The sequence below is a fragment of the Octodon degus genome, unplaced genomic scaffold (genome assembly GCF_000260255.1).
Source record: "Octodon degus isolate 3935 unplaced genomic scaffold, OctDeg1.0 scaffold00244, whole genome shotgun sequence".
NCBI classification, from domain to species: Eukaryota; Metazoa; Chordata; class Mammalia; order Rodentia; family Octodontidae; genus Octodon; species Octodon degus.
This window is the reverse complement of record NW_004524820.1, coordinates 1,022,263-1,033,223: the sequence shown is the minus strand read 5'-3', so window position 1 is coordinate 1,033,223 and position 10,961 is coordinate 1,022,263. Positions and strand designations below refer to the sequence as shown.

The window sequence follows — 10,961 nt, the reverse complement described above, 5'->3', positions numbered from 1 at the left end:
ATCTTACAACTTCTTTCAGATCTTAGGGCTGCTAAGGAGAGGAACCCACCACCCTCTACTCATAGAGCCACAGGAAGGACAAGAAGGTACCGAGTTAAAAATCAGTCTCCCATAACTGGAATCTGCCTAAGGTCACAGAGCTAATGATTGAATATTAAATTTGGTACACTAGATTTTTTTTTGTTTTGATTTTGGGTTTTTGGACACAGGGTCTCACTATATAGTTCAGGATCAGTTTGAACTCACCATGTAGCCCAGATAGATGGAGAATTCAGTGAACCTCCTGCCGCAGCCTCCTGACTACTGAGATTACAGGTGTGCAGAACCATCCCCAGCTCTGAGTGTTAAATCTGAACACCAGATTCCTTATCTCTTTGCACCCTTTCTGTAAAACTGAGCATAAATCAGACTAATTCTGTCCTTAATCTCAGAAACTCTCTAAAGAATGAAACTCAAAGAAAATAAATTCTACAATTGCATTTTTATCATCCTTGGTATCATACTATATGCTTGTGTATCTTCTTTGTATGTACCCCTTTCAAAAGACAAAGAGATAGCATTTTCAGGGAACAATTAAGACTTGCCTCAGACATGAAAGGTACAAACATAACAGAGAACCAATATTTATCTGGCTCTTTTTTTTTTTAAGATGAAAACTTTTATTAATTTTTTGAGAAACAAATAGCAATGATACAGTTTCAAAACTGATTAGTAGGACAGTTTCAATAATTAATATATTGCATAATGTTGTCTTTGTAGTGGTTACGCATAGTACTAGATGCAGACATGATATCCCGTCCAAAAGTTCAGAAGGATTTTTTTTTTTTTTGGGGGGGGGACTGGCTCAGGATGCCTTAAGGGCAGGTCTGGGAAGGCATGAGGATCATGCCTGGGAAGGCATGAGGATCGAACCACAGTTTCATGAGCCTGACTGCCTTTGCTTAAGCAGGCATTTAAACAACTGAGCGAATGGAGAGGCCCCAAAAATTTTTGAGAAGGTTTTTGTTGGTGGTGGTTGTTTTTTGGCTACTTTCAGGCTGCCTTAAGGGCATTTCTAGCTCAGCTTCTGGAGCTGGGAATCAAACCATAGTCCTAAGCACCTAACTACATTCACTGATAGTTCAGTTGCTTTAAACAACTGAACTATCCAGCAAAGCCCTATCTGGCTCTTTATTAGAGAATTCAAGCTACGACTGGCATTCCCAAAACAGCTCAACAAATGTACGCTGTATAAGTAAATGAATGAGTGATAAAATTAATCATCTTTTTTGTTGTCCACAAGCCTGGGTTTTCCTCCTCTAGCTCTTCCAATTTCTTCACTATTATCTCTTTAGAGAGACAGCTAAGAAGGATAACTGGGTACTGCTCTACAGAAAATACAACTGGTAACTATGTTTGTTTGTTTTGGCCAACTATATTTTTACATGATTTTTCAGTTTTTGATGCCACTCTTTCAGAAGTTCAATTCTGCTTCAAGCTTAACATATCCAGGGGAGGTGAGATAGGTCAGGGGTCTAAGCGCTGGCCCGGTAAGCGCAAGGGTCCAGGTTCGATCCCAGTACCACAGGCTGTGCTAGCCCTGCCACAGGCACCCTGTGCTGGCCACAGAGACTCAGCATGATTGTGCACACCTGTAATCCCAGCCCTGGGGAGGCTGAAACAGGATGAACATTACAAGTCTGAGCTGCATAGTGAGACCCTGTACCACACATATAAATAAAGATTAAAAAAAAAAAAAATGGGGCCAGGGAGACAGCTCAGTAGAATAAGTGCTTCCCTGGCAAGTGCAAGGGCCTGAGTTCAATCCCAGTTCTGCCAATAAATAAATAAATAAATTTACATATCCTTTCACACCCTCTCACCTGTGGCGCAAAGTCCTGAGGATTGTACCTCATTCCTCCCACTTTCCCACCCACCTTCACCAGAGCTTCCTCCACTTACTCACCTGCCCTGCCATCATAACCTCCTATGACCTGCCCAGCGATTCCCCCAATTTCACTGTCCGCCCTTAACCCCTGCCCTCTCTCTCCATATAGTAATCAGTTCTTTACTTATTTTTTTTTGCTCCGAATGCCTTCAGGGCAGGTTTGGCTGGCTTGAGTTGTGGGGATCGAACCACAGCAACCTGAGCCTGACTGCTTTGCTGAAGCAGTCACTTAAAGAACTGAGCTCAGGGGCAGGCCCCCAAGTTCTTTATTTTTAAAAAACAGGAACTAAAATGACTATGACACTCCCTGCTTAAAACATTTTAATAACTTCCAGTATACTTTATAACTGAAAATTTTCCACCACATAATTCCTTAAGCAATCCTTCACGATTTGCACACCTACCTTGTACCTTCAGCTCGTTCTATTCTCTCCCAAAAAACTATGCGTCAGTCATACTGGCTTCTCTCAGCCACGGTGAATCCTGGAATATTATTACCTATCACTGCAATCTCTTCATTGTAGCACTTACCAGAATTTATATATTTGCTTATTTTTTGCCTCCTTCACTATGCTCTAAACCTCAACACAGCAATAAGATAAAATTTTTTCACCATTCAATACTGAGCAAGTGTAAGATCTGGCATGTGGGAGGCATTTATTTTTGGATAAAGGAACTGGTTCCCTAAATGCTTTTCCTATCATCACATCACAGTGTACAGGGGCTGGCGAGATAGTTCTGCACACTAACGCACCCGCTTAGGCAAGCCCTTGCTGGCCCCGCCCTCAGGGCACGCTGAGACAGAGACAGACTGTGCATGGTGGCCCACCTGTAATCCCAGCACTTGGGAGGTTGAAAACAGCAGAATTACTACAAGGGCGATCTGTATAGTGAGACCCTGTAGCCCCTGTACTAAATAATTTTTTTAGTTTTTTAAAAATTTATTTATTTTTAAAATTAATAAAAATAAATTTGAATTATTTAAAATTAAACCGAGGATTGAACTCAGGCCCTTGTGCTTGCCAGGGATGCACTTATTCTATTGAGCCATCTCCCTGGCCCTAAATACATAAAAAAAAAAAAAAAAATACACAGTAACAAAGTATATGATACACAATATATCGCACTCATACAACCAAGGATCTGGCCGCCCTATGCTCCAGCTTCCTGGCTGGTAGTCTCTAAATTCCTGGTTTCCAGAGTAACAGGGGCACTGTTAGTCACAGTCAGCCCTTTGAGTCGCAGTCCATAATTCGTGCTGACAAAGTGACTCATCAGGTTTCCTAGGCGATTTATGCTAAAGATGAGTCAGGATGAACTGGCCAGGCCCGGAGGACAAACCACATGACTGGAGCTGGGACACTAAAGCCTGAACTGAAGAGGCCAGTGATGCAAGCAGTCATGCTTACCCAATGAAAACCCAGTACGAGCTCTCAGTACCAGATTCCCTAGTTGATGATGCTCCCTAGGGATCAGGGGTTCGATCCCTGGGCCTGCCCTGCTGGCCCCGCCCCCAGGCGTGCTGAGCCAATTGAGACTGGGCGTGGTGGTACACACCTGTAATCCCAGCTCTTGGGAGGTTGTAAACAGGAGGATCACAAGTCCATTCTACTAGTGAGACTCTGAACACCCTATAGACCCTTCCCTAAAATTAAAAAAAAAAAAGAGAGAGATGCTTCCTGTCTCATTGCACAGTGTGTGTTGGGGGTAGGTTGTTATCTCCTCACTCCCTGCAGAGTGGACATGGAAGCTCCATTTCTGGGACCCTCTCAGACCTTTCCATATGTGTCTCTTCTTTCACTTGATCCCAATTTGCATTCCTTTTTGCTATAATAAAACATAACTGTAAGTACAGCACTTTCCTGAGTTTTCCAAATTACTTTAGTGAATTATCAAATCTGAAGAACCCCCAAATTTATGGCTGGTTAGTCAGGAATATGGTGGCCTGGAAACCTGAGCTAATGGCTGGCATCTGCAGTCAGAGTATACTTGTGCACAGCCTGCGCTTTTTAACCACGAAGTCGGGCCTAAGTCCAGGTAGCTGGCATCAGAACTGCACTGCACCTGTATAGTAAATAATAATAAAGACTACTTCATGAATATGTGTCAGGCATCATGTGTGTTTTTACAGACATTCTTTCTACATGTTTATAAAATATTATTCCTAAGCCTCACAACAGAGAGTCCTCACAGCCAGCAAGTGGGGGAGCCCCATGTGGTTCCAGAACTGGGTGACTCAAAAGCCCTTCATCTAGTCACTCATAACTTCAGCTTTCATACTGGTTACCTACTCACATCATAAGACCACCTGATGAGATCGCCAGCTAAGAATGTATGATGTAATAGCTGTATCACCTTTCTGTTACTGGGAGGAAATATCTGATAATTTAAAGGAAGAGAAGTTTTTTGGCTCATAGTTTCAGACTGTAGTCAGCTGGATTCAAGGAAGAAACATCATGAAGAGGAAGCTGCTTAGTTCCCAGCAGTCTGAAATGGAAAGCGGAAGAGCAGCAGGGGAAGGTGCCAGAGGCCAGCCGTGGTCCCCGAGGGTGAAGCCTGTATCCAGATATCCCTCCAAAGTCTTTTTGGAGGTGGCAGGATCCAGGGTGTGTGACACTGGGATTAAGAATACAATGCTGGGATGGGGGAGCAATTACTAAATTAGTCCACTGATTGGTTTAGTATAATTCTGCATATGGATAACAGAAAGACCCAACCTGGGTTTGATGTAGCCTAGATGGCACACAAAGGGAGACCACTGCTGCCTATCTGCCCTCCGCTGGACTGCTGCTCCCCTTCGATGTCCCTCTACCACACCACAAACTAGGAGCTACAATAAACCTCTCTTCCTTTTACTATGGGTGTCAGGTACTTTGTCTTAGAATAAGAAATGTAAAACACCAAGGTAATGCCCCACAACACACCCAAACACAGAAGTGCGCTTCACTAATGGCCTAGGCGTCTCTCAAGCCAATCAAGTTAACAAGATCAGCCATCACTGCCAGCCATGGTGGTGCACACCTGCAGTCCCAGAACCTGGGAAGCTGAAGCAGGAGGGTCACTGCAAGTTCAAGTCCAACCTGGGCTACACAAGCAGTTCAAAACCAGACTGAGCTACACGGCAAGACTTTCTCAAGAAACAAACAAACCAGGCATGCTGGCATTCATCTGTGATTCCAGTACCTGGGAACTGAGCCATGAGAATCACCACTAGTTCAAAGCCAGCCAAACTAAATAATGAGACCCTGGCTCAAAGCTCCACTCCCCCAAAACAAGGAAAAACCAAACAAACAAAAAGGCTTTCACCATCACAATCTCTTTACTCAAATTACAGACCACAATGACACAGTGAATCTTCATGAATTTATGAATCCTTTATGTGAAGTACAAAAATACATGTAAACATAAATTCTTTTACCAATTATTTCACTTACTTGTTTGTGTTTTAGAAACATGTTTCTGAAGAAAGTCAACTATTTGGGCCAAAACCTTCTTATTACAATGTGTTGATAATTTTTCATCACACTCATAACACCTGAAAAACATAAATTTAAATCAAATATTACAAAAGTACCTTAAATAACCTTACATATGAGGAAATAAATTTGGCATTTGATCACTTTTGTCTTTATTCATTTATTTTTGTATTTTGAGGGAAGGGTTTCTGAGGTGTTCAGGGTCTCACTAGTAGATCTGACTCGTAGTGATCCACCTGTCTACAGCTTCCCCAGAGCTGGGATTATAGGCGTGCGCCACCATGCCCAGTCTCAATTGCCATCTCAGCGTGCCCTGGGGATGGGGCCAGCAGGCAGGCCTGGGGGATCAAATCCCTGGCCCTTGTCTTTACTTTTTGCTGTTGTTTTCTGAGACAAGGTCACACAGAGCTTCATAGTTCAAACTGAAGTTCTGAAGTTTACCTTATGTATAATGAAATACCAGGGAGATTTTAGCAAGACAATGACAGCACAATTTATAGTTAAAAAACGTCATCCTGAATATGATAAACTAGACTGGAGAGAATTAGGAATGGAAAGAGAGATCAGTATAGTACCAAGAATCTGGAGAGAAGTGGACGTATTTCATATACTGCAGATAGAAACAGCACAGAGACAGAAGTATAAGGGGAGGGAGACGGAGTGTCAAAGTAACTGCGGTGGGATGGGAGAAGCAGGAATGGGTGTATCAGTGACTCTCAACCATTTTGTCCCCATGGGGACTTTCCCAATGGTTAGAGATATTTCTGGTCATCTCTTGGCAGCTACTGGCATCTAGTGGGTAGAGGTTAGGGATGCTGCTAAACTACCTAGACAACAGTGCAAACAAAAAATTGATCACAGCAAAGGATTACAGGTAAAACATCAACAGTACTCAGACACTGGCCTAGGTAAAATAAGATTTGCTGTGAGCTGATAACTGCCCAAAGGCAGGTAATGAGTACAGAGGAACTCAATGTACCACTTGTCTACTTTTGTTAAAAGATTAAAAAAACTATAAGATTTTTTTTTTTTAAGGGATACAATAGGGCCGGCAAGATAGCTCAGCAGACTAAGCACCTGCTTAGGCAAGCACAGAGACCAGGATTCAAGCCCAGTATGACATACTGCACCAGACCGGACCCCAGGTGCACCGAGCTGGCCATCAAGACCAGACAGGGTGGTGCACGCCTATAATCCCAGTGCTGGGAAGGCTGAAACAGGAGGATCATTATGAGTCCAAGTTGCATAGTGATACCCTGTACCAAATACATAAAAAAAATAAGTTTTAAAAAGGGATAAAATAACTGCAAAGGTTTCATTTTGATTACTAAATGACAGAAGAGAAATGGGAAAGATATAACTTTTTATTATTTATTATTTTATATCTTATTATGTTGGATAAGACTTTGTGCTGAAAATTAAATCACCATTCACACAGTAAGACTTACAACAGAGATTATGGCACAGAGTCGCTTCAGATGACCCTATTCTTCTAAGTGTCACTTAGTTTTCCTGCCAACCTTTCTATTTCACTGGTTTTCACCCTGACCCACAGACTAGCAGCACTGGTAACACTCAGCAACCTGTTGGATGTGCAAACCTTCAGGCACACTCAGAACCATGAAATCTTTAGACCTACGATGAAGCTTGTGTCTTAACAAGTAATTGTGATGCAGCCCATAGTCTGAGACCACTACAGGAAAACACTTATCACACCACTACACTATGGCATCAACCTGCCATCATCTTTCTCCTGCCTCCAATGCATTAGTTACATACTAATTTCTCTCCGTTCTTTCCTCACACACACCAATAACAAAAACGTAAGTGCAGCAAACACCAGACCCCTACAACTGCATCATATTATAAAGTAATACTGTCTCCTATGATCCAAAATATCCTTGTATGAATTTTAGAAGGTGGAAATAGAACACAGAGATAAAGCATGTTTGTCTTAAAGAAAGCTTGAAGACTCCTGAAAATCCACTCAAGGAACTTTATGGATTCACAGATTCTAATTAGAAAATTACTGTTGTAAAACACAGAGAAAATAGTTCAAAATAATATTTACACACGTGTCGTGGTTTGAGGTTTTGCAAGGAGAACAACACAATACAGGACACATTATATACTATTATTTTATAATGCATCACCCAAGAATCATATGTGGGCCAGGAGTTCAATCCCCAGCCTGCTGTGCTGGCCGCACCCCCGGGACGCACTGAAAGGGAGAATGACACTGAACATGGTGGCACACACCTATAATCCCAGCACTTGGGAGGCTGAGAAACAGGAAGGATCACTATAAATCCAATCTGTGTAGTGAGACCCTATAGACCCTGTACTAAATACATTTAAAAAAAAAAAAAAAATCATATGCAAGGAGTGCAGAAAATCTGTCCACACACTAAAGACCAAAGAATCCAGCTGAGGGCCTGGTTCCTAATATTCAGCATGAGTCTAGCTGAAAACCTAGACCCCATAACAATGCCTCTCACAAGTCCAATTGCAGGCCTAGAGCCCATGACAACGTCTCATACAGGCCCACTTTACAGATCTGCGCTGGGAAGGCCCAAGTTCAGTGGCAAAAGCTAGAAAGCGTGTGCCAGCGGGATGAAGGCTGTGTGCTAGCCAGCTGAGGGATCTGAACTGGAGCGAGGAAGCAGTGCTCAAGGTAAGAACCAGAGCTCCCCCGAAAAGTACCACCGCCGTCCTCAGCAACAGTGAGGTCCCGAGCTCCTCCAGTGATGAGGAAAGCTGAGTTCCCATCCGGAAAGCCAATGCGACTAGCTTCTCCATGAGGCTGAGCAGTGCAGCATATTCCCCTCCAGAGCCAGAAAGCGATGCTCAAGACCAGAGCTCCCCAAAAATGAACCGCAGCCACTCTCAGCAACAACAAAGGTCCCGAGCTCCTCTAGCAACAGCAACAGCCAAGTTCACCGGGAAAGGCAGCATGCCATGGTCCTCCAGCAGAACAGCCCAAGAGAGCCAGCAGCTTCCAACAGCATCACCAAACAGCTTCTCACAGCTTCTCCAGTTCTGCCTCTTATGCTGCTGGTAACAACAACCCTCAGGTGGGCCTCCCACACCCAGCACCACACTGGTTTAACTCAGCTGGGTATAACAAGCTGACCACCAGTTAACAATCCACTACAACATGTTACGGAAACAGTGTACTATGCTGGTAGGAATCTAAGGAACCAAAAATTTGTTTCAGCGGGGTATGATGACGCCTGCCTGTAATCTAGTTACTCCTCAGGCAAGAGAATGGGAAGCCTGAAGCCAGCCTGAACATCTCTGAAGACCCTGCCTCAAAGTAAAAAAACAAAAAGGGCTGGCGAGAGTTCACTGACAGAGTTTCCCTGTGTTTGATCCCAGCACCACACATGTACACACTCTTGTCTTCAGTGCTTGAATTTTTACTTTTTACTTTTAATCCAAAAAAAGCAAATAATATTTAGTTTCTTTGCACCTAAAATGATGGAACTCAGGTAGGTTTTTAAACAGGTGAAGTACCAAAATCATCTGAGAATTTGTGTGTTTTACGGTGTCTTGCTACATAGCCCAGGCTGGCCATGAACTCACAGCAGCCCTCCTGACTCAGCCTCCGGAGTGCTGGGATTACAGCAGTATGCCACCACATCTGGCTATGTGGGAAGTTTTTACAAACTACTTAGGCATAGGCTTTCTGTTCCCCCTAGGGAACCACCAAACCACATGATGGCTTAAAGTATCTTCCTCTGATAGAATTCTGGAATTCTGTATTAGCAAGTACATCAGGAAAAACCAGCTAGATGGAATTTTTCTTTATAGTACAAAGAAAATGTCAGAAGAAAGCAGAAGGAAAACTAGGGTTTTTTTCTGACAAACTTTACATTCATGGGAAACATTAATCTTCTTAAACTATACTATAGATTGTTTTCAGACTAAAAATTCACAAACTTATATAGCATCTTTTATCTTGTAAAGTTCAAAAAAAAAAAAAAAGGCATGGTGTTTTTGTTCTGTTTTTGGTGGACAACAGTACTAACAAAATTTAACTTACCAAATAATCCATGTGCTCAGATTAATTACAATACAATGAGATTCGGTTCTGGAACTCTTGAAATGCTTCAATGAATGCTGGTTTTCTGAGTTCTTACCACAACCCTAGAGATGAACAAGAGTAAATATTTTTCAAATCAATAAAATTTAGGTTGTGTCCTACCAATTTGATTTGAAACTGTCTCATTGCTATTTATTTCTCAATAAAATTATGGAAAAAAAATCATAACTGGCAACACATGCCAAACATGGACCCACTATTCGTCCCTCAAAAAAAAAAAAAAAAAAAAATTTAAGTTGGACTTGACTATACTGAAAACATCATTTTTCATTTCAAGCAAGAGAAAACAGTTTCACAAAGCAATATAGATTCCTATTAATTTCTACAAAGAGACTAACTTACTTTTTGATATACAGCATTTACCTAAAACAATCTAAAGTGAACTTAGGGGCAAGGAATATAGCTCAGCGGCATAAGCGCCTGCCTGGCAAGCGCAAGGTCCCAAGTTCGATCCTTGGTACCACACACACACACACACACACACACACACGTGATACATAGGTAACGCTTTTCTTACCTGAAAACCACACTTAAGGCACAACCAAATGTCTGAAGGAAGTACTGGTTGTCCATCATACAATCTTCTTTCCTTTAAACATTCCGAACAAACTGACCACAGATTCTCAGCTATTGCTTTCTTCACATGATTCACACTGATGGCATGACTTACATGTTGGCAAGCTAAACCTACTGAATGAAAAAAAATATGAACACTTCCCTGCTAAACCATTAGTAAGCACAAGTGTGTCAAAATGCTCAAAAACAAAGTAATTCAAAAGGATACATGTTTCGTGAATTCACTCATATATAAAAACTCATCAAATCCTTCCCTGGCAAGTGCAAGGGCCTGAGTTCAATCCCTGGTCCCCCCACCAAAAAAAAAAAAAAAAAAAAACTCATTAAATAATGTCATCCAGAGCTAAAGACCAGATCAATGGTTACTAAAGGACACATATAGGGGATAGATATGGAAATAAACAGGTAATATGTAGGGTGGCGATGGTATAGTCAACCTGACACACACAAAAACACACATGCATGTAGATCTGGTAAACTCTGAACATGCTAACGACTGTGCCGTTTGGTTCTGATTCTGTAATATAGCAAAGTCAGATGTGAACATGTGAGAAGGTTATGTGAAAGAAGGATGGGGCGTCTTTGTATACATTTCTTTGTGTAAATGTAAAATGTAAATGTAAAATACATACCTTTCTGTAAATGTAAAATTAGCTCAAAATTAAATAGCTTGGGGCCGGGAAGATGGCTCAGTGGACTAAGCACTTCCCTGGCAAATGCATAGGGCCTGAGTTCAATCCCCAGTTCAGAAAAAAAAATTAAGTAGTTTAGGGGCCGGGGAGATGGTTTAGTAGAATAAGTGCTTCCCTGGCAAGCGCAAGTGCCTGAGTTTAATCCCCGGCTCTGCCAAAAAATAAAAAGTAAAAAATAAATAATA

General features: G+C 42.0%; 1 protein-coding gene across 2 annotated transcripts in view; it reads right to left on the bottom strand.

Annotated features, from left to right (window-relative positions):
* The window catches only part of LOC101588202 (ubiquitin carboxyl-terminal hydrolase 45), a 55,577-nt gene that overhangs the window by 38,440 nt on the left and 6,176 nt on the right, over window positions 1-10,961 (bottom strand). For both annotated transcript variants that reach the window (XR_002819054.1, XM_023706171.1), the window contains exons 3-5: window positions 10,026-10,198; window positions 9,449-9,552; window positions 5,362-5,462 (exon numbers count right to left, since the gene is read on the bottom strand). Coding sequence is in view for 1 of the 2 variants with exons in the window: in XM_023706171.1 (XP_023561939.1) it covers window positions 5,362-5,462; window positions 9,449-9,552; window positions 10,026-10,198 (378 nt within the window). In the remaining variant the exon portion in view is untranslated. The remainder of the gene's footprint in view (window positions 1-5,361; window positions 5,463-9,448; window positions 9,553-10,025; window positions 10,199-10,961) is intronic.